The sequence below is a fragment of the Drosophila virilis genome, chromosome X (genome assembly GCF_030788295.1).
Source record: "Drosophila virilis strain 15010-1051.87 chromosome X, Dvir_AGI_RSII-ME, whole genome shotgun sequence".
Classification (NCBI taxonomy): domain Eukaryota; kingdom Metazoa; phylum Arthropoda; class Insecta; order Diptera; family Drosophilidae; genus Drosophila; species Drosophila virilis.
The window spans coordinates 5,311,545-5,335,132 of NC_091543.1; the positions used below are offsets into that span (position 1 = coordinate 5,311,545).

The 23,588-nt window shown below is 43.0% G+C and overlaps 3 protein-coding genes across 4 annotated transcripts in view; 1 reads left to right on the forward strand and 2 right to left on the reverse strand.

Annotated features, from left to right (window-relative positions):
* Nucleotides 1–3: 3 nt before the first annotated feature.
* Mybbp1A (MYB binding protein 1a) lies at nucleotides 4–4,728 on the reverse strand. Its single transcript, XM_032433236.2, has 4 exons — nucleotides 4,208–4,728; nucleotides 3,057–3,428; nucleotides 1,674–2,990; nucleotides 4–1,531 (listed from the first exon to the last, which is right to left on the reverse strand). Exons 1-4 carry the CDS (start codon nucleotides 4,625–4,627, stop codon nucleotides 158–160), a joined length of 3,483 nt encoding a protein of 1,160 aa, XP_032289127.1. The 5' UTR covers nucleotides 4,628–4,728; the 3' UTR covers nucleotides 4–157.
* Nucleotides 4,729–5,106: 378 nt separating this feature from the next.
* Nucleotides 5,107–22,345, forward strand: Setd3 (SET domain containing 3). The gene is made up of 3 exons (XM_032433221.2): nucleotides 5,107–6,092; nucleotides 20,812–21,120; nucleotides 21,185–22,345. Exons 1-3 carry the CDS (start codon nucleotides 5,236–5,238, stop codon nucleotides 21,681–21,683), a joined length of 1,665 nt encoding a protein of 554 aa, XP_032289112.2. The 5' UTR covers nucleotides 5,107–5,235; the 3' UTR covers nucleotides 21,684–22,345.
* The window catches only part of LOC26530618 (putative mediator of RNA polymerase II transcription subunit 26), an 83,698-nt gene continuing 68,247 nt past the window's right edge, over nucleotides 8,138–23,588 (reverse strand). The window contains exons 4-5 of one of the 2 annotated variants that reach the window (XM_032433303.2): nucleotides 11,146–13,192; nucleotides 8,138–10,182 (exon numbers count right to left, since the gene is read on the reverse strand). In XM_032433303.2, the coding sequence (XP_032289194.1) occupies nucleotides 9,050–10,182; nucleotides 11,146–13,192 (3,180 nt within the window). In that variant the 3' untranslated portion in view covers nucleotides 8,138–9,049. Of the gene's footprint in view, nucleotides 10,183–11,145; nucleotides 13,196–23,588 lie in introns of both variants that reach the window. The other variant, XM_070211260.1, reaches the window with a different exon arrangement.

Sequence of the window (23,588 nt, forward strand, 5' to 3'; positions counted from 1 at the left end):
TTTTTTTTTTTATCACTTGGCTTACTGCGACACGCAGTAGACCAAACTTTGAACACTTAACCGCGTGAGCCCCTTCTGCGGCTACTTAAAACCCGCCCAAATTATGTAATACAAATAAAAATAATGTACAATGTAAGAAATGTGTGCCGGTTAAAGACTAGGCGCTATCTTCAGCCTCCGTGAGGACCTTTTGCAGCTGAGCGAGCAGCTTCTTTTGCAGACTGCGATCCTTGTCGGCGACCGGCTCATATTTGTTGAGGATGCCGTGGAACTCGCGGGCTGTCTGCAGCTTATTCGTCAGGGTATTGCAAATGCGACGGCAATGCTTGAGCAGCAGCTCGAGAATTTGGACGCGTCGGAAGAGACGCAAGTTCATCGATAAGAGCGCATAAAAGCTGGCCGCATAGCGTCCAATGCCGATCCACGGCGAGCCAAAGATGGCATCAAAGGTGGCCAACTGATAGGGACTGTTGCGGCGACTGGCCCAGTCCTGGGCAAAGCTCTGCAACAGCGGCCACACTTTGCTGGCGGTGACATTTGGCTCATTGAATTGGCTGACCAAATAGGCGATGCATTTGTTGCGCCACACGACATAATCGCCCTTGGCCTTGGGCGGCTGCTTGAGCGGACCCGCAAGCGGCGGTTGTTCCTCATTCTGTTCCAGCAATTGCTTGATGCAATCGATAATTGGCTGCTTGTCCTGGTCGGGCGACTGATAGCTTATCTTTTGGGCGAGCAGCTTGCGCAGCGTCTTCTTGCTGGCCTCGGCCAAGGGCTGCAGTTTGGTATCCGCGCTGCTGATCCTATAGACCTTCTGGATGCTGTTCAGTGCGTTCAGTATGATATCCAGCTGGGGCTGTGCACCGATGAACAGTTCGACTAGATCCAGGACACGTATGCGCAAGTGTAGCAATGCGGTGTCGGTGATGCGTTCCGATTTGGTCTGGCGTTTGGCATTTTTGCCCTTGGCCCCCTTGGGCTTGCGGATGTGGAAGGCGCGCTCCAGCGCTTGGTTAAGACGTTCGCCCTCTTCCTCGCCAACGTCGTTCCAGTCAATACTGCTGGAATCGAAGTCATCGTTTTCATTGCTGAGCAGCGCTTGGCGTACACCCTCGCGTATTCGCGCCAAGTTGGTGGCTTCATCATCCTCATCCTCATCCTCATCTTCATCGTCCTCATCATCGTCATCGTCTTCATCATCGTCATCATCTTCATCCTCTTCATCCTCCTCATCACTCTTATCATCGTCATCCTGAGTGTCCGCTTCATCACTCTCCTCAGCATTGCTGTTGGCGTCATCTTCATCGTCCTTATCGTCATCTCCCTCATTGACGTCCCAGTCTTTGTCGTCCAGCGGATTCCTGTCCATGTCTAGCAATTCCAGAAACTGTTCCAGATTCCTTTTGTTCAAATGCGGCATCAGCGCGCCGCCAATCGCATTCACAAAGAGACGCCAAAAGTGTCCGGTTTGCAGTAGCAATTGGAGCAGGACATCTGTGAGCACCTCCTGCCAGTTGGGTTCCGCTTCAGCCTGTAAAGTAAAGGCAAATATACAAAATATGAGCAAAGCTGCAAACAGCTTAAGTTTTAACATAATGTCAATGCAATTAACAGCGCTGAAGAACTCTATGTTAAGTAGCTGTTAAGGCAATGCTGTTAACATGAACACTTACCGCAGACTTGCGCTGTTTATCCTTGGCCTGCTTTGTCTTGAGCGCGTTTTGCTTGCAAATGAACAAATCATCGATCAGGTCCAGGGCAACATTGCAGCTGGGCGTAAACATGGCCAGGCCTAGGAACAGGATCAGCGCATCAAAGATAACAGCCAGTGCCTGTTTCTCCTTGACCGGCGCGTTCAACACTTTTTGCACCTTCTCCCACATGACGCGCATTTCGGGCGTCACAGTAATGCGCAGCTTGCCCTCAATGCCCGGCTTGGATAGCTTCTTGGCCAGCTGGCCGAGCAGCGGACGCAGCTGCTCATTGAGCGCGGCCAGTTGCTCGGTGTTGGTGCCAATCTTGTTCACAAGGCAACTGAAGAGGGTCTCCTCGCAGCGTGAGGCTGCCTGACGACTGAACACGGCCGCCTCGTCGGCCGTGCAAGGCTTCTGCTGATCGTTCAGATGGAAGAGCGAGGCGAACAGTAAAAATTCCAGCTGCTTGTTGCGCCTGGAGTTCTGCAGCTGTTGCATTTGCTTGAGGCAATGCTCGCGATTGGTGCGCGTCAACAGCTCGTTGTTGCTGGTAAACTGTTCGCTATAGAACTCATACATCTGTTCCAGACCCTGCTCGCCCAGCTGAGCGAGCAGCTGCTGCGTGAAGCGTGGCGTCTGCACAATATTGTCCAGCTGCAGCTGCAGCTGCAGCATGGGCCGCAGTATGCCCAGCTTGCAGGCATCCTGCTTCAGCTGCTGCTGGAAGCTGACGAGCAGCGCGGTCTCAAATTTGCGGCATATATAACGCAACTGACGCTGGGCAGCCTTTGCCTTGGCATTCGCCTTGCTGTTCAGCTTCTTGGCGGCCGTCAGTTCGCCAAGTAACATGCTTACGAGCGGCTCCAGCGTAAACAGCTGCTCCAGCTGCATGTCCGTGCGGCTGCCATCATCATAGTGCATCAGCACATGGGACAGCGTTTGGATGATGTAGCTCTTGGCGGTGACATGCTTGAAGGGCAAGTGCTCCGCGATATGCTGCTGCCAGGCGGCCAGCACCTGTTCGCTGGAACAGGTGGCCAGAAATTTGCCCAGACGCGCATAGAGGCCGTCGCCCTGCATGGTTGCATTGTTTAAATATGTATCAAACAGCTGCTCGAATTGGGTCTGCTTGCGCCAGAGCATCGTCTGCAGCTGGCGCAGCGGCAACAGCTTGGGATAGTTCAGATGCACGGACAACAGCAGATCGCAGCCATGCAGCTTTTGTGCCGTAATCGGTTTATTCAGCTCCGGCTGCAGCAGCGGCCAGACATGAGATTGAAAACTGGCCAAGCTAACCTGGAACACACACATAGAAGCAATCAGTTGCTATAGAGTAGAGCAATTAGTGCCATTTAAACGCACCTGCTTGAAGGAGTCAGCCATGATGTCCGCACACAGCGACACCAGATATTCGCGTCCCTTTAGCTGTGCTATCAATATGGGATAGACGACGGCTATCAACTCGGCCGTGGGCTGTTGAAAGTATTGGCTTTGCATTATGGCCAAAACGGTTATGAGCTGCCCAACAGCGGCCAACGTCTCCTCCTTGCCCTTCTGCTGGCTGCTCGCGTGTAGCTCGCGCTTCAGCACGCTGATCAGCTCAATCGGATCCAGGCCGGGCACATCGCGCAGTATGCTGTTAATATAGCTGGCGTTAAGGGCCACAGCTTCTTTGTCATCGGCGCCGGTGCAGCGTACCAAACGCTTCAAGGCATATGCGCAGGTTGCGGTGCGCTGTGCAAAAATCAAATTTAAACATTTTTAGTTGAAAATATTGGAGGTTGTTTCATATTCCCTCCTTAAGTGAACCCTGCTAAGGATACCCGGGGTCTCCTTCTACTCAATTCCCGGTGGGAACCCATTTATTCGTCTCGGTCGCAGTGCCCCTTAATCCTTATCAATCTCTTCTGTGAGAGTTTAGTTCGACTAAGCTGATACCCTTTAATGTAGTTGAAGTCTCTCAAAATGTTACAATTGAGAACATTTCTAACAGAAGAGAGCGCTTTTATAGTGGCCACAGGGTTGTATTTAGCTCAGACAACTTTACATCTCTTTTGGCATTTATGCAGTATTTTTCAACGTTCTGCCCTGGTACACACTTTGTATATGTGTGCGAGAGAGAAAGAGAGCTGCAATAATAGACGCAGGGCTGCATTTCGCTCAGAAAACTTAAAATCTCTTTTTGATACTTATTTATTCTTTCAGAAATGCAAGATAATTGGATTAGGTATTTGAATCAAGTTTGTCAGCATTCCTATACTTTATACAATTGCAATTTGTTAAGTTCTTAGAATTACAACTTTTTCAAAAGTTGCGCTCAGCGTGAAAAAAAAAAACAGCTGTTCGGCTAACGGCGGCTGCGACTGCGTGTTGCAGTCGTGTTTGTTGTGAATGTAAAAAAGCCTTGAATGGGACATTTATTTAACAGCTATTTCCCCAAAAGTGTGGACTCAAAATGCCAGAGGGACATTTTCAACAAGAACCTATAGATGAGCATTTCCTCTTGTACATACCTTTTCCGCGGCGGCTTCGTTGGTGAGCAGCGCAATTATTTCGTTGACGTGCTTTTGTGTGTTCTGTTTGTTGGTGTCCTGCAGCTTGTTGAATATGGCGAAAATGCCCTTGTTTATTTTCGTGGTGTCCAACTTCTTTTCGATCTGCGGTCCGTCCTCCGTTTCGATTTGGTCAGCGTTGCCGTTCTGTTTGTCAGCGAGCTTGCGTTTCTTTGCCGGCACTTTATTTATTTCTTCGGCTGTGCCATTTTGCGGCCGCTTTGCCTTTTCCTTGGGCTTTTTCTCGGTTTTGGTCCGCGGCGGCTGCGAGCTCTGCTGTTCGTTTTGTTTTCGATTCTCTTTTTGGACGTGTTGGTGTTTTTTAGCCGGCATTTGAGATGGGACGGCTCTGTTGGCCACTTCTGGCTTCTTCTTGCCCATTTGGACGATGCTTTTTATTAAAAAAAAAAAGATAGTATATGAAACACAAAATGCTCGTCAATTTACGGAGCACGTTTTTTAAAGAACTTGCCCGATTAATTTTTAGTCGCACGTTGACTGCGGTACAGTGTTGTCTTTTCGATTAATATCGAAATTATTAGCACACGTTCAGTTGAATTCAAGACAGGTATGCTGCTCATTATATATACTCGACGCAGTGAGGATATAAATATCTAACAGGAACACATTATTAATAAATGTTTTTTAAAAACGGTTTGTAGGCAACGTCTTTAATGCTTAAGCAAACGAAAAAAGAGAGCGTCTTATACTTAGTACTTGCTCAGAGTAATAAGAAAGCTCTGTTTGTAGTAATTGTGAACACTGCAGTTAATACGCTAATATATCGCACAGGTATCGATACTAATAGAGTATCGGTTAGAACGTGAGCTGCATACTAGTTTTGCACAGCTGTTGCTAGTACGATTGCACGTGTTGCCAGAGCTGCATTCAATTTTTAGCCTTATTTGGTTGTTGTTTTGGTTTTGCTGCGCGGCGGCGTCTTTTAACCGGTAATTCATTGAACGTATTCAGTTGTGAAAGACCTCACAATGGGCAAAAACAAACGCAACAAGCAACAGCAACAACAACAGCACAAAAATGCTCAACAACCAACAGCAGCTGGGCCAACGGCATCATCATCATCCACAAATAACGCGGAGGCGGCCAAAGGCAACCGCATACCCAGTCTCAATAATAAGAAACGCAAGGCCTTAAATTTGGTCATACAAGCGATATTGGATGTGGTAGAAATGCAGCCGGCCAATGCGAACGAGGAATGGAAACAGTATGTGGAGCTGCAGCCGCTGCTGGAGCGTCTGATCGAGCAAGAAAAGCCGCTGCAGCTGGCCGCCTGCCCCGCAGAGGATGCGGCCAATGCAAACGAACAGAAGCGCCTGGCCAAAGTGGCCGCCTTCAATGAGTGGGCGCGCGCGGGCGGTGTCCAAACCGATTGTGTGGAAATAACAACATTTCCCGGCTATCAGCTGGGTCTGCGCGTCACACGCGATCTGGCCGAGGGCGAGCTGGTGCTCACTGTGCCGCGTCAGCTCATTTTCTCGGAGGAGCTGTTGCCCGAGGCGCAACGCAAGCTCTTTATCGACTTTCCCACCCACCTGAATGTCACATATATGCTTATCATTGAGAAGGTGCGCGGCGCCGCCAGCAATTGGCAGCCCTTCATCGATACGCTGCCCACGCGCTACAATACCGTGCTATATTTTACCGTGGAGCAAATGCAGCGCCTGCGCGGCACATCTGCCTGTTCCGCTGCCGTGCGTCATTGTCGCGTCATTGCACGCATCTATGCCTCCATGTACAAGTGCGCCTACATGCAGCCTGATGACAGCGTTATGGCCGGCATGGCAAATCTCTTTACCGAGTACGGTCTCTGCTACGAGCTCTATCGGTAAGTGTGCATGTGTGTGTGTGTGTGTGTGTGTGTGTGTGTGTGTGTGTGTGTGTGTGTAGGCGTGTGCGTCATATAACTTGCCCTTCAGGAAACCTACCCTGCAACAGGCAACAATGGCTAGCACGATTTGCTTGTGGTTCTTTTTTGTGCCTTCGCCAAACTCATCAAAAGTGTTAGACACATTTGTCTTTAAGGGTATTTTGGCTTCGGCTCTGATTTGTTCTTACCTAATACCATCTGGTTGGGCTTATTGGAAATGGAAAAATACTTGAGTTTTCAAAAATGTTTTCCGTTTTGTGTGCTTTAAATTTGGCAAATGTTTCATTTTAAGGTTACAGTTTTTCAAGCTGCTTTCAGCATCTTGTTTCATTTCCAGCGTTTCAGCATTACAACTGTTTCTTACCAACGTTCCATAGGCGTGTCTTTCGACTGTTACATTCCAGTGTTTCGGCATGATTATTAAAGAATGTCTAGAATTTTAATTTTAATACATTTAAACGAATTGAATTTTCAAAGGGGGCTTTTATTGATTTTTAAAATGTGGCCTGGGCCATGTGGGTATTACAAATTTCTAATTTCGGTCCGATTCCGATTCCCTTACCTTTTTAACAGTCTGCAAGTGTATGACCCGCTTCGGCGTGCCCTCAAAGGCTTTTCTGGTTTTATTTTTAAACGCACGCTCGCCGTGTGTCCAATAAAAATGATTTCTAAAATTGCCCAACCACTTCTATGTGGGCATTATAATTGTCTCATGCAAAGTGTAACGCATAGAAGATAGTTCCGAACCTATAAAGTATATGTACTAGATCAGCATCAACTGTTTTCATGCGAAGTTGACTCGCAGTTTTAAAGTCATACAAATGAAAAGGGCATTAAATCTTCGGCTTGCCAAAGAAATTTTTTCTTACTCGCTGAAATAATATTTTATAATTTTTCAACATATTTTTTTTTTTACTACATTTTATTTTGCACAAAAAAAAAACATTGAATTAACAAAAAGAGAAAAACAAATCGTAACTTATTTACATGCTTAAATTTACGTATATATGCATATTATCTTTTATGTATACTTATTTGTGTATTTAGTTATATTCTTCGTATTTTGTGGGCACAAAAAAAAAATATTGAATTCGTATAATCGGAATTTGGAATTTATATTTAAGATATTTGTCGCGTTTTTGAGCAATTTCTCGTTTTTCTAGTGCACTGAACTGAGTTATAGCTTTTTTTTGTTGTTTGCATTTGAATGTGAAAGCAATCAATTTGGTATACTTTGATTCGCATCGTTTTAAGTATTTATTGTCCTCAAACATTGTTTTTTTTTTTTTTTTAATTTCCAACAGAATTTGCATAATTTGCTCGTTCAACATAACCTCACTAAAAGCTCAACTGTACTTGTGCAACATAACCTCACTAAATGATTTCAGCACAACTGTACTTGTGTGTGTGTGTGTGTGTGTTTCCGCTAGTGCATTTCTTTTGGTGCGCTACCGAAACCCATTTGCAATTCTGTTTGTGCCCCTGAAACGCAGTTTTTTAAATCACTTATCTTGGCTTTTAGGTTTCCATTTTCTAGTTTCACTTTTACTTTATTAATTTTTCGTTTTTTTTTTTATTTTGTCCGTAGGTTAGAGTTCTAAAATTACGTGCCACACGCCCGAGCATTGGGTCGACTGTAGTTCGTATTGTAATTAGAGCTTAAGATCTAAGTTCTATTTGTTGAAGTATGAGTCTTAGGAAAACATGACACTGCACTACAAATTACCTCGTTGCTGTGAGCACAAGTTGAAGCTAGCAAAATTGTTTTCCGCAAGTACAATTTAGCTTGCACTTGAATTGTGGTTTTTGGCTGTGAGTTCGTGTTTAGTGAAAGTCCCAGCTGTAATTCGGTTTGGCTAATGTCAAAGTGGGAGTAGTAGATAAGCTCAGATAATTAGCAGTTTAGTACAGCTTTTTCTCTCTAAATAGTAATTACTTTTTAATTGAAAATTGAAAAGGTTTACTTCTTGCAACGCTTGCTTTACTTATTTAAATCTGCGCACTTTACTTTTTTTTTTAAGAAAAAGAAGAGTTCAGCATGGCTAACAGATTTTTCACTTTCCTTTCACATTAGTCTGTGTTTTGTTCCTTCTATTATATTGCATTTTTTCTAGATCAGCAATACTTCTTCTTGCTACACTTCTCGCTGCACTTCTTACTGGGCTTCTGACAATGTTTTCCCATAGGTCTTTTACGTCTATACTTTTCCTTCTAAGCTTCGCTTTCTTTGTTTTTCGCTTCTCACTTCTCTTCTATTATTTTAGCCTCATCTTTCGTTACGCTTCACTTTCCGCTCTTTTCATCGCTTCTCGTTTCGCTTCTCAGTATGCTTTTCGCAATGCTTCTCACTACACTTCTTGCTTTGCTTTCCGTAACTCTTCTTGCTTTGCTAACTACTAACCTTAACTTCGCTTCTCGCTGTGCTTCTCACTGTGTTTTTAGCAACGCTTCTCGCTAACTTTCCTTTACGCTTCTTGCCTTGCCTCATACTTTTCGCTTGTCGCTGCGCTTCTCACTATGCTTCTCGCTACGCTTCCTGTCATTTCGTAAAGCTTCGCGCTTTGCCAACTACTTTCCTTAGCTTCGCTTCTCGCTACGCTTATCACGTTTACTATCTCTTCCGCCGGCAATTTGTCGGACAGTGTCATATGATCCCAAACTATTTTTCATTTCTAGTCCTAATGCAACCACACACAAAAAAAAAAAATTCCATTTCTCTTAAGTACATAAACTAACGTATTTTCTGTGTATATATTTATAATATTTTTATGTATATTTATAGTTTATATAAAACTTGGCCTAAACGGAGCGATACTACCATGTTGTCTAGTGTTGTCTCTGGACTGAGAGTGTATGCGTATGTGTGTGTGTGTGTGTGTTTGTGTTATCTAACTGTTTTATCTAGAGCCTAGCGCTTAATTATCGAACGATTTGCGCAGTGTATCGAATAGATATTCCTGCACCTCCGGCGAATTGGGATCCATGGTATTGAGTTTCTGGTGTGTGCTGCGCAGTGTTAGGGCCAATGATCCAACGCCACGCCCAGCTGCCGTGGCAGTGGCAGTTGTTGTTGTTGCTGCCGCAGTTGTTGTTGCTGGTGCTGTAGCTGCAACTGTTGCCGCCTTTGTCAGAGAACTGGCACAGCAGCCCTCGCGGCTGAACAACAACGAGCTCTGACGCTGCAGCTGATGGGATTGCTGCTGCTGATGTTGCTGATGCACTGGGGTGTTGCACGAGACCGTTGCAATGGTTGGCTTGTGGCAGCCATCGCTGCTGTTGCTGCTGCTAACCACCAGCTCCTCCATGTGCTGGCGCAGCGAGGAGCGTCTCGATGCGTTCGCCGTTTGCGCCAATTGCGGCAATTTGCTCTTCATCGCATTGTAGGTCTTTAGGTAGCTGGTCTTGCGACGTCGATGCTGCTTCCAGCGGCACACCACAAATATGACCATGAACGTGGCCAGCGAGGTGAGCACAATGGCCGCACTGGCCACAATTGCCGACCGTATGCCCGCCGGCATGCTGGCGTATAGGCTGCCCAAATGCTGTTGTGACATGGATGTGGCGGCCGCGGCGGCCGGGCTGCGTCGAAAACCATGGCCGGATAGCTCCAAATCGAGTAAATCATGCGCACGCGCTACCTCGTTCTCAATGGTATCGATGACATCGCTGTTGTCCTCGCTGGGCGCCAGTTTGCTAACATTTCTATTGATCCCGCCGCCAAACCCATTCACGCTAAGATCTATGTCCATGCTGTTGTTGTTGTTGTTGTTGTTGTTGCTGTTGTTGTTGCTGTCGTCCTGCTCCTGTGAGTTGCCGTCGAGTAGTAGGCGTGGCGGCGGCAAATAATACGCACTGCGCTTATCATCCGCATTGGCAGCGGCGGCGCGTGCAGCTGTTGCCGTTGCCAGCGAGGCGAGCGCCAGAGTTTTCCATGAAGGGAAAAATCCGAGTGATTTTTCGCCGCGCTGCTGCTGGAGCTGTTGCTGTTGTTGTTGTTGTTGTTGGGCTGTTGCAGTGGCTGCTAGGGAAGATTGGTCATAGGAGGGTCCTGTATGCCGCAAAGAAAAGGAAACGAAAGATAGAGAGAGAGAGAGAGAGATAGATGGAGTGGTAGAAGGTGTGGGGAGGGTGAATTGTTGAGTTAGTCTTGTCGTTAGTGTATAAAGTTGTGTATGTGCGGCGGTTACAGCGAGCTGTGGCTTGTGTGCTAAAGTACCAGGCGTGATGGCATATTTGGTGTGTGTTAATTTCAAAAAAAAAAAAAATGTTATCGATATATATCGGTGCACTCATTTATCGCTTATCGATGATATGCTTTAATAAGCGCTGAAAAAATAAATAACTATATGTTCAAGCCTAACAGAATCTAGTTTTCAATCAATCGATAACATTAAATCGATATATCGGTGTGCGATTACCACTAAATACCGAACATTCATGTATAGAATAGTAAATTATAGCAAATGATTTGTTGGTTAAACTATGGAATAGAATCAAAAAGTATGTTATCGATATGTATCGATGCACTCACATATCGTTTGTTTTACGAAATGCACTTAATAATCGATAACACAAACTATGTTTAAAAGTAAACCTAAAAGCGAACAGCATTTTGATATATTAACATTTACATTAGCATTAATGCATAAAATAGTTAAATGAATTGACAGCAACTGAAGTGTTAGATAAATTATAGAATCGATATATCGATAACATAAACGCACTTGAAATATGCCCAACATTCCTAGCGATTACTTACGTGTGTGCATTTGGCGTGCTGAGCTGCTGCCGCATTGTTGTGTACCTGCCGCGCTGGACAACAAGTACAACAACAACATCAAGAACAGCAACGGAAAAAGTCAAATCGATAATCAATAAACGATAAACGATAAACGGCAACAGCTCAGCACGCGCCAAATACGCGCGCGTTCAGCACACGCTCACTGCAGCTGGCGCCGGCGCTGCTCGCGCTGGCGCTGACGTTGACGCCGTAGCCGCAGTGCAGTTATACCTCGATTACGATTGTTGTTATCGCTGTTATCGCCATTATCGCCATTATCATTATTGGGCTCAATATCGATAATCGATGTAAAATAACTGGAGCCCTGCGAATCCGTTTTTATCTCATCCGGCTTAACGCTCTTCAAATCAATCAAATTGAAATGTGGAAAATTCTCAAATGCCGTCACAATATCCATATTATCCTGCAGCACAACCTTCTGGCCGGGATAGAAACGCGAATGCTCCTTGCCCGTGCTGAGTATGGTCGACAAATGCAGCTGACTGGAGCCCCGCTTGCGATGCTCGATCAGCTCCTCCAGCGTCATGTTGCGCTGTTCGAGCACCTTAAACAAACGATTGCCCGAACGTCGATCCTCGATCAGTTCCAACAGATCTGTGCGATCGTCCACATCATCCATTAAAATCATCGGCGCTGGCGACTGTTGCTGCGGCTGCATCTGTGGCCGGGGCTGCTTAGCCCGGACACGCATAGTCGGAGTGCTTGGCCGGGCTGTGGTTGTTGGCGCTGGCACGCTTATATGTTGCGTATTGCTCTCGACCTCGTCGAAAAAGTTCTCCAGCTCATCGTTTCCATCATTATAGCCAAGCTGCTCGGCGCTGTTGTTGCTGCTGCTGCTGCTGTTGTGTGTTGCTGCTGTGCTGACAACATTTTCAGCCAGCTCCAGTTCCACATCCTCAATGCTCTCCACGGAATTCCGCTCATAATTGCTGCCAATAATATTGTCGCGCAGACGTTTCGTTTGCTCCCTGCTGCTGTCCCTGTCCCTGTCCCTGTTGCTGTTGCCTCTGTTGCTGCTGCTGCTGCCTCTGTTGTTGCTGTTGTGACGCGTGCGATAACGCGTTGCTGGCGGCAATTCGCTGCTGTTCTCCTCCTCAGACACATCGGTTTCGGGCGCAATTGTTGCTGCCGCTGTCACAGCAGCTGTTGTTGTCTCCAGCAGCAATTGCTGCTCATCCAGTTCGGTTGTTGTTGTTGCCGCTGCTGTTGCTGCTGCGGCTTTTGTTGTTGTTGTTGTGGTTGTGCTGCTTGCTGTTGCCTTGAACAATGCTGGCGGCTTTAGTGTGGAGCGCATTTGCTGTCGCTTCTTGTACAGCGGCAAACGTGTTGTTGTTGTTGTTGTTGTCGTTGAGCTGCTAGCAACAGTTGCTGTTGCTGCTGTGCTGCCTGCATGCAGAGTGCGTCTGGTGCTGCTGCCCTCGCGCGATGAGCTGCCGAATAGCTTTAAACGCTGTAGTGCCGGCAATTTGTTTTGCTTGGGCCTGAACAGCTCCTCCCGGGAATCCTCCTGCTGTTGTTGCTGGCGGGAATCTTCCTGCTGCTGCTGTTGCTGCAGTTCCTCCACCTCCTGCTCATGCGCCAGGAAAGCGGCGGGTATGCGTCGCACTCCATGCTTATTGTTGCCGTTGCTGCTCTGGGCCGTCGCTTTCAGTTTGGGCTCCTGGCTGGCGGATGCAGGCGCCACCGCCGTAGTCTGCAGCGCCAGCAGCGCATTTTGCTTGCCCTTGAGCAGATCATCCAGCGATAGATTTTTCTGCTGCAATATCTCGCTGAGACTCAGCCCACCGGAATTCTTCAAAATGTTCTTCAGATCCACGGGCGTTTTGCTGCCCGTGGCAGCAGTTGGCGTCAGTTGTTGCTGCTGCTGCTGCTGCAGCAGCTGCAGCAGCTGTTGTTCCTGATCCTGTTTCTTGGCCTGGCCGTAGGGTCGTCGATAGGCCTTGCCACCCACGGCTGGCGCCTCTGTCGGACGCTGCCGCTGCCGGTCGCGTTCCCGTTCCAGTGCCGCCATAGGCTCGCGTATGGGCAATTGTTTGCGCCGGACAGCAACACCTCCGGCAGCAGCTGCACTGTGATCATCCTCGACATGTCCGCGCCAGTAGGCACCATTGTTCTCCTCTTCGTTGGCGCCCATTGTGGCCAGCGGCAGTTGGGGACGTCGTTTGCGTTTGGCGCCGCCGGGACGACGTCGGGACACAGCTGCCTCGGGCGTTGGCTTGCCATCGTCCACAATGAGAGAGACGCCAGTTTGGAGCAGCTGCTGCAAGTGAAGTGGAAGAGAAAGAACAGGCATGAATGGGGCGGCTTATCAGATGCAGCTGGGCAGAAAAAGAGAGATTTATAGCGCCGGTTAGCAGATGGTCAGCGCGTTGGATTGACTTTCATTGATTGATGGACTTCATTGATTGATGGCATTTATGAAGGCTGCCACCAGAGCAATCGTTTGTGTCAGCATGTGTGTATGTGTGAGTGTGCCGGTGTGCGGGTGTATGTGTGTGTGCAATCAATTTAACATATGCGTGTGAGCATCCATTTAAATCTGTTAATAAAAACAGATACACAAATATGCTAGACGAACGTTTATTTAAGTATTTAACTGGTGAAACGTTTACGAATGACGCATATGGAGGAATTAATAATTAAATGCCCTTCAAAGTAAAAGGGTGGTTGAAGAAAGGAAAAAAAGGACGGAGGGAAAAAAGAGAGAGGGCGAGAGGGTAAGAGGGGAAAGAAGGGAAAGGAGACACGAATGGGGTGGTAAAAGAATTGAAAGGAAATGCGAGAGAAAGAAAACATCAAAAGGAATAGAGACAGGGAGACAAAAAAAGGCTATTAAAAGAAGAGGAAAGAAAAAATGACGAAATATAGAAACAAAGTATCAGATGGAAGAGAGAAATAAAATAAAAAGATAGAAGGAAATATAAGGAATAAAGGAAGTTATAAACGAGGGAAAGAGAGTGAAAGAGTGAGAGAGCGAAACAGATGGCGAATAAAGACCAAGAAACGGATATGGAAAATATAAAAAGTGAGAAATAGAGAGTAACTAAGAAGTGTAAAGAGAAATAAGAAGACAGGGGTAGATAGATTATAGCAAGACAGTTACTAATTGACTTGTATAAAGAAGGAGCTAAGATATCATTTAGTTCGAGTGTAGCAAAGGTCCACCTTTTTCACCTTTCTACATCATCAAATAACTTATTTGTTGGTAAGGCTTTCGTAGATTGAGAAATAAGCGACCTTTGTGAAATGATCGATTGTTAGCGATTTCGATTGTTATCGATTTGATTTGAAAAACATTGAAGCCAATTACCTAATTATCGATTAGACCAACACTGCTTAGTGCACACCGAACAGCTTGATATCGATATGTTATCGACAACATTGCCACATTGCAAATAGCTTGTTATCGATATATTCTAGATAACTGACATTATTTGTGCGAATAATTTATATATGCCATCAAATTTGATTAACTAGAGCACCACTTGCCGACAAACCAATCAATGTTTGCTGAATTCATAATTACATTTACCATTTGCCATAATGTGGCTAAATATAGGCACACACGCACACACAGGCTGTCTAAACTGCTCTCACAGGAAAATGGCGCAAGAGATGGAAAGAGTTGGACATACGAGGGAGAGAGAGAGAGAGAGGGAGAGAGCGGGTTATAGATTCAACTATTGATAATCTGCCAAACCGTGACTTCAGGCGCTTTTCTGTTCACCTAATTAATTTTCAATTTAACGCCAACCCTTTTACACACCCCCACCCCCCTCACTGCTGTCTGTTGCCTTACCCATCGCGTCCAGTTAGCCGCCCCATTATGTTGATGTCTGCATAAGAAGCGTAAAAGCTTGGATGATTATTCGCAGTCGGGATTATTATGTTGTTGGCATTGAGCATCTGTCTCGCTCCAGCCCCCGCTTCACCCCTTTGCACGCCCATGGTTAGCCTGAGTAATTGGCCTGGCCCAATGGCAACTCTTTCTCTCTCTCTCTCTCTCTCTCTATATTTTGCTCGCGCCCTCTCTTTCTCGAACTGTTATTTTCCCAGCTCTAATCAGTCTAATGCAAATGCCGATTTCTGCATTTATGAGCCTTATGAGTGTACTTGTGTGTATGTGTGTATGTATGTGAGTGTGTGGGTGTGTGTGTGCCTGCCTGTGGCTTGGGATTTGAAGCCCATATTAATAAAATTGATAAGATTGGCTTTTTGATGACCTACCAAAGGGCAAACAATCGCTTAACGTTACACAGCATCATTTTGTATGCATTAAGGCAGAGATTTTCAAACGTACGTAATTTTAGCTGAGGAATCGATCGTGATATCTATTTCGTACAAAAATGATGCATCCTCAATCCTGTTTGTATATATATATATGCTTGATCTTGATCCCCATATCATGAGTTGTTATAGGAATAATTTTTTGAAAATTTAGCTCTTGTGTTTTATTGTCATTATCATCATCAACAACATCAGCCTGCTTTAAAGGCTATACTCTGTTTGGGTATGGGTATTTCAGCTTTGACAATGCTTTAATTGATTTAATTGATTGAATTTGATTACATTTTGTACAACCAAATGCTGTTCAAGCTCAAATAACAGGTATATCATATAGTTAGCATAGCAATAATATTTGTCTATATAAAACTTGTTGCAATTCTTGCTTGTTACCCTTTATTGTGTTTGTTTGTGAAGCCATTAAATGATGAAAGCCCCACAAATACCTGAGCGTATTTCAGAAATTTTCAATGCCGCCGTGCGAATAATTAACTTGAAGGCTAATGACAAAACTAAATTGTTGACGTTGAAAAGTTAACCAAACAAAGCGCCAAAACTCGCTCAGAGTTTTGGCCGAAACTCATTACCCAATATGCCAGCCAAAAACAAACGGCAAGAGACGAGAGAAGCGACGGCAGCGCAGAGACGAGAGAAGCGAAAACTTTTTGCGACAACTGCAAACAATGCAAAAATAATGTAAAGTTGAAAACACAAACCGATCCCCCTTTCGGCTCGCCCCGCCTCGCCTCCACAGCTGAAGCAAGGCAGTTAAGCAGAATGCGGAATGAAACAAAACGAAATGGAATGGAACAGCATTGAAATGTGCTGACAAGAAATCGTTGCATAAGCCAAGGCGCTATGCAATTTGGGCGCTTCCTTAGTTAGAGATGGGCGCGTGTCGTAATGGATTTATCGATAACATAACAATAATATTTCGATTACAGTTCGATAACATATCGATAATGTGCTCTATTCTGTTGACTGTTTTTGTCCGCATGATTAACTTAATTGGATCTTGATGCAAACATAAAGTGATTGCTCGGTTACCAGAATTAACATTGACCCAAATGCCTTGCTTATTTGTAGAATTCTTTTTGTTGTATTTTATTATTATTGACTTCACTTCTTAAAACTCTTTATCAGATTGTTTGTAAATCGTTCGAATTTGTTGTCAGTGTTTTGTGCTTTGAAACAATTTCGTCACGCGCTCATCTTTAGATGCCATTGCATGCAATGCAATTGCTGGGGAAAAAAATAGCATTAAACGCATTTCCCTCAAATCATTTGGCTGTGGCGTCGCTCGCTGTGTGACATGTTTTGTTGTCTACCTTTCAAATTGGATGAATATCTGCATGCCGCCTTCTGCTCTACCCCCCGTCATTGTGTCCCATTGAAAATGGCATCAAAAGGGTATAGAAGTTCTGTGTGAATGTTTGTAACAGACGAGAGAAGGCTTCTACGACCCCATCTGCCCGTTTGTTCTCAGAGACTATAAGAACTAGATTCTTGGAATATGAAACGTTGATTTATCCTAAGCGGATAAAATTATATCTGGAATAATCGACAACTCGTCTGATTAACACAAAATCGATAAATATCGATATCAATAGCCTAGTTTATTCAAAAACGCGCTGGTTTAAGGTATTACGTAGTCGGGCACTCCCGACGAGACACTTTTTTGGCTTTTTCTTTTCAATTCGGTCAAGTTTTGGCTGTGGAGATTGCATGCATAATGAAGATGGACGTCAATGGCAATCGAATTGTTTCATTCGGCAAAGTTTTAAACAAAGATCCCAAACGAACTGAACAGAATCGAGCTGCAATTGAGGGCGCACAAAAGCGAAAAATAAGAAGAAAAGCTGCACGAGGAAGATGAGAAGAAGAACCTGCTATGGAAGCAGCTTTAAAATGCAACCCTGCCCATGTTTTTGCAGTGCATTAAATCAAATTGAGACACACGCACACACAGTCGCAGGAGCGACACAGACAGACTTCACGTGCATGTGTGTGTGTTTGTGTGTGTGTGTGTATGTGTGTGTTTGTTTGTCCGCCTGTGTTGACAGGAATGGCAACACTTTAGAACTTGGCCTGTCAGCAACAGCGGCAACAGCAGCAAGAGCAACAGCAGCCTTCAAAAGTTCGCAACGCGCTTCGTTTGGCTGCCGCATGCGGCGTTTTTTTTATAGTCACATAACCTCAGTTTTTTCTTCTCTTCCTTTTCTCTAGTTTTTTGATTTTCTTTTTTGGTGCGCTGTTTGGCCTTATTTTTATACCCTGATCCATTAAAAATGGGCAAAAAGGGTATATGGGCTTGTGCCAGGCAGAAGTAAGCATCCCCGACATCAAAAAATATATATATTCTTGAGCAGATTCTATAGTCGAACTTAGTTCCTTCCAGTGCCCGCGCTGTACGAGTTTGTTTTCGATAATCGATAAGTTGCCACGTTTTCAAGAAATCGATAAAAATCTTTATCTATACCTTTATATCTATATAAACTTTACGAATATGGGAATATTCTATAGCACGATAAGATCTGCTGCTGAAAATTTCATCAAGATGTGTTGTCAGGAGAAAGTTCAGGGTATCCCTTAGTCGGGCATATGCCATGTCAGCGCTCTTGTTTATTTTTTTTTATCCAGCGGGCAGTTTATTGCCAAGCTGTTGAGCTGCAACGTTTTCTTCTACTTTATAATGCCATTGTCGTTGTTGTTGTTGTTGTTGTTGTTTTTTTTTTTGTGCAGTCGATAAATGTCAAGTTAGCGTTAAAGTTGTCATCGACTGTGCAAATATTTTGCCCGGTTCTGCCATGTCGCGCTCACAGCTTATTGCAGTTGACATAACGTCTCGGGTTTTCATGCTCATGACACTTATATGTTGAAATTGTGCAGAAGTATGGCAACGCTTTGATTTTAAATTGACAATAAGCCATGGTTGAGTAAAAAGCGTAGCCGTATGAAATTATTTAATAGTACATATTTTCATTTACTCTTGCAAGCTACTGTTGGCTTAAGTGCATTGTTGTTGTGTGCTGCCAGATTTGTGATTGCTAGGTGGCAACACTTCCAAATGCTTTCAATCACTCAATATGAACAGTGTGATAAATTGTCAGCTAGATTTTTGACAGAAAACAGGAAATGTGGCAACGTTCAGTAGCTCGCTGGCTAGAGAAATATGTTGTCCAATTAATATTTAAGTGTCAGCTTGCCAAGCTGCCAGTCAGGATGGCAACACTGGCATTTTATCAAGCTGTTAAACATTTCATAGGTGCATAATTTGTCTTTAGACTTTTTGGCAGCAGTCACAACAGTACACACAATACCAAAGTTGACAGCATAATAAAGTGACTGTCATCTTTAGATTGAACTAAGAAATTGATATCAAAGTTGACAACTTAATTAAGCGTTTGTCAAACTATATTGAAAGTCTTAACAGTTGCAGCATGTGCAGATGGCACATATGCTGTGTTGGTTTCTATGTCTGATTTAAATTGCGAATGTTAAATGCGTTTATACGATAGACTTTGACTGTTAAATAAGTGCGAAAACTTTGGCTTTGAATGTCTTAAGATGTCGACTTGAAACGTTAGTGAAGGTGGATTCTTTTAAAGAAGTGCTTGTCAAATTTAACAAGAACTTAAATAAGTGATGCATAGACAATATGAAAGGGTTTAAACACACGCTGATCAAGATATATAGACAACATAGTCGGTGGATTTTTTTGATTTCGACGGCTAAAGTGTTTGTCAAATTTGACAGGAGGTTGCAAAAGTAAGTTATAGACAATATGAATGTTTTTAAACGCAAGCTTATAAAAATAAATAGATAACATATGCTTGTTAGTGGATTTTTAAAATTCGAGTGTTAAAAGTGCATGTCAAATTTAACAGGAACTCACCAAAAACCTGCCCAAATATGTATAGATGATATGAGCCTTAATTAAAGCTATCTTGATCACGAAATATGTACACGTATACTTCATAAATAAAATTAGGCACAGTCGATTAGTTAAATTAAAGCTTTTATTTTACGGTTAATTGGCTTAACTGGCGCTTTGTTGCGGTACTTTTGTCGACTTCTATACGGCAAACACTTTGATAAGTTTAATGCCTTTATGAAATTAATGAAAAAATAAAACATGCAAAAGAAAAAGAAAAATTTGGCGAAAAACACTTTGGCATGGCAACTTTGCTGCAAAGCCAGCTCCTACCACATAATGGCCAATACAAAAGGGGCGCAACCAAAGGGGACAGGGAGGCTCAATTGACGTGGGGGCTGGGGTTGGTGTGGTCCGGGGCTGTAGTCCGGCAACCACAAAAAGCTGCTTAGCTGCTTGTCGTTCGTGTTCCTGTTGCTGTTGTTGTTGTTGTTGTTGTTGTTTCTGCTGCTGCTGACGATTTCTAACCATACCTGCAGTATCCCTGCTCGCCAGCCCCGCGCTGCCCCCGCACCTGCCGCGCCAAACCCTCATTTCTTTTTTTTTTTCAACCACTTCAAACAAGTTGCCGCTTTTCATAATTAAATTGAAAAATTTATGCGCAATTAAATGGAAAACTTTGCTTTGTGGTCCAAAGCCACGCATAAGCCAAAATATAAGTAAATGATGTGAGAGCGAGGCGACTGCACGACCCTTGCATACCCTGTACACGACTTGATTTAAACGAAAAACAACTTTTGTAAATATATGAAAATTTTGTATATTTTCTATTTGTCGCTAAATTATTTTATTTTATTTTATTTGTTTAAATTTAACTTATATTCCAGTTATTTTTGGATTTTTCAATTATTTCTGACTTTATTTATGAATTATTTTATTGATATTCAAAAATGTAATCTTTAATCGATTCAATTTTTTAAATATCTGGAAACGAAAGGGTTTTGGAGTTTTGAACTACGAGAAATTATGAACCCTGAAGCGAATACTAACAATTTTTCAGTCTTTGCTTCGATCTACCCTATTTACCTTTTCTTGGCTTAGTGCTACCCATTGCTAGTCAGTTTATTATCTACAGGGTATATTGAAAAAAATAATACAGAAACTGCAACTTCAAATAGCAGTATAAAGGAAAGTAGTTTTCAGCGGCTTAAAGATAACGCAACTAACAATACCCTAAGACCAGTTGAATTGGTTAATAGAGCATGATATGCTTGTGCTTATAGGTCTGAGATTTGAAATATATGAATATATATAAGTATGTACCAAGTTATGAATGTATAAATGTATGAATGATGAATGAATGAATATATGATTGTATAATTGTATTAAAGTATGAATGCATGCATATATGAATGTATAAATGTATGAGTGTCTAAATGTAGGAATGTATGAATATATGAATGTATGAATATATGAATGTATGAATATATGAATGTATGAATATATGAATACATGAACGTAGGTATATATGAATATAAAAATTGTAACGAGCCTATCACTTTTGTCGCTCGCTTCAGGGTATCTTCTGGTCGAGCATTCCCACTTATCCACTTTTAATTATGCTGCTTATATATTTATATATATAAAATATTTATATATATATACGTATTAATTTACATAAAATGTAAACTGAACTGTTTCATCCTTTAATCACACAGCTGGGCGGTATCCACGGTGACGACGCGTCAGAATCTGGTGCCCAGGCAATTGGCCACGGATTCCGATGTCGTTCGATATTCGGGCTTCGAAATGAACCCCATGTCGGAGAAGGGCGTGAGAAACTCACCGATGTCGGCATTGATACCATTTTGGGATATGGCGAATCATCGTTGCGGCAAAATAACCTCATACTACAAACCGTCCGCACAGCAAATGGAGTGCATAGCCCAGGAGGCATTTAAGGCGGGTGAACAGTTCTTTATTTACTACGGAGATAGATGCAATGCGGATCGACTGGTGCATCATGGGTGAGTGCTGCCCAGGGATTAAACCCTAGAGCCAAATGCATTAATTTGTTTTCGATTCGCAAAGCTTTCTGGATATGAACAATCTCAAGGATTATGTGCATATACGTTTGGGTCTTAGCCCAACGGATGCGTTGGCCGAGCAGCGCGCCCTGCTGCTGTCCGAGCTGAATATCGAGCGAAAGGCGGAGCTGCGTGTGCTGCCCGCACCGGAGCACATCTCCGGCGAACTATTGGCTTTCGTGCGTGTCTTCAATATGAGCAAGGAGCAGCTGGAGCATTGGTGCAGCGATTTGGAGCGTGCCGTCGATTTGCTGCACATTGATTGTGCGCTCGAAACGGATCTGGAGACGCGCACCTGGCAGTATCTTTACCAGCGGCTCAAGCTGTTGCTCGGCGTCCTCGATGCGACGCTCAAAGAGGCCGACGAGCAGCAGCAGTTGGAGGCATTACAGCAACAGCCAGCCCCATCCGAGATTGACATAATGGTATTGCAGTATCGTCTCCTCGAACGTCGCATACTCGGCGATGCCCTGCAATATGCACAAGAACGCCTCAAGGTCTAAACGAAAAGGCGCTCGCCCAATCAACGAACTCAAGTGGCCATTAACCAACAGTTGCAGCGTGTTCCCAAATCAAATATATATATATATATATATATATATTTTTTTTTTCCTAGTACCCATACAAAGACTCCGATCCTAGCGAGAAGCCTAAGAAATCAATATCGATACGATAAAAACCCACCAAATTTGTGGGCTAACATTTAGATTCTATGTCTGGCGGTTTTCTATAGCCGTCGCATAGTTTCCCAGACAGTGTGTATTTTTTTTAATATTTTTTTTTAATTTATTTATTTTGCTAAGCTCAAAAATATCTGCAAATTCTTAAAATATTGCTTGACAAAAAAAAAACCAAAAAAAAAAAACATGAAACTAGTTTCAACATGAATATAAATTAAATTGTTTGCTTTCATTTCTTAAATTGCTTAACTAATTTTTTTAAAATCTTGCTTTAAGATATTGAAATATCATGCATTAGTTTATTGCTTTAATTTTTTTAAAATAATATTTAATTTTTGTTTTATCTTTTGCTTTTTGAGCCAAATAAAATAACGTAATTAATAACTTTTTAAAAAATGTTAATGTATCAAAAGCTTGTACTTAAATCAAGCTCAAAAACAAAAAATTATTTAAACTATTTACAAATAACATGATATTAGAAACAATTTGGTTTTCAATTTCTTTGAATAACAGATTTTTGAAAGAGTTTGATTTTCGAAAGTTTCTTGTTCAAAAAATGTTAAAAAAATACTCTGTCAGTTATCAAAAAATAGTTAAGTTCATTTCTTGAACAATATTTTTGCAATATTTTATGTGCTTAGAAACTTGAAAAACAATCTAAAATCGTTTTGGTATATTGATCCCAAAGTGCATTTAGACTTGTTTTTAAATACTTGAGCAATTTATCGACTTTGAAAGATAATTAAGACAGAAGTGAATTTAATACACAATATTTTGTGGAAAATCAGGAGCTTTTGAAATCATCTCGTTTCATGTTTGAACATTGTGTTAAGTTAAATATATATTGTGAAGGAATTATTATGGGTATTTGCACATCGAAATCAGTTAATGGCAAAAACAAAACAACAAACCACAACAACAAAACAACATAAAAATACAACAACAACAACACAACAACAACAACAACAACAACTAAAACAACAAAAATAAACACAAACAACAAGAAAGGAGCATTGTTCAAACAAATAGAAGCAACAAATGGAAATGAGCATTAGAAACGAAATCGCCTTAAAATGTATGAAAATGCGCTTAAGTGCTTAAGTAGCATATAACCCACACACACACTCTCATACACCCACACACACTCACACACCCACACACACACACACGCAGCACAGAGTATTAGGATTAAAACAAGCCATGCTTTCAACCACGTGTCCATGCGGCTGCCCCTATGTCAATGTGGTGTGTGTGTGTGCGTGTGTATGTGTATGCTGGTCTGTGTGTGTATGTGTGTGTGTGTGTGTGTTGTGCTGTGGTGTCGTGTCGGTATGTGTGCGGCAATATGCGTAGATTTATGTATAGCGTAACTCAACGTTTGATGAAACGCACACAGACACATTATTTGAAAATGCAAAAACTAGACACGGAAAATGAGAAAGTGAAAGATATTGCAAGGAAATGCTGGGAAATGCACAAAATATACTGCGCATGTGAAAAGGTCAGGCATATAAACCAGGTAAGTCCAAATATATTTCCTTTAAGTCTTAAGTCGTGTAGGCCTAAATAATGCCTAAATTATTGGGCAGGTATTTGAAATGGATTAAATAGCATTATTTTTAATAAAATATGTGTTGTATATATGCAATAATTGAAATTACACGACGTTCGCTTCGCTTTAAATGCCAGCGGACGTCTTTGCATTGTTATACCCTTGCAGGGTATATA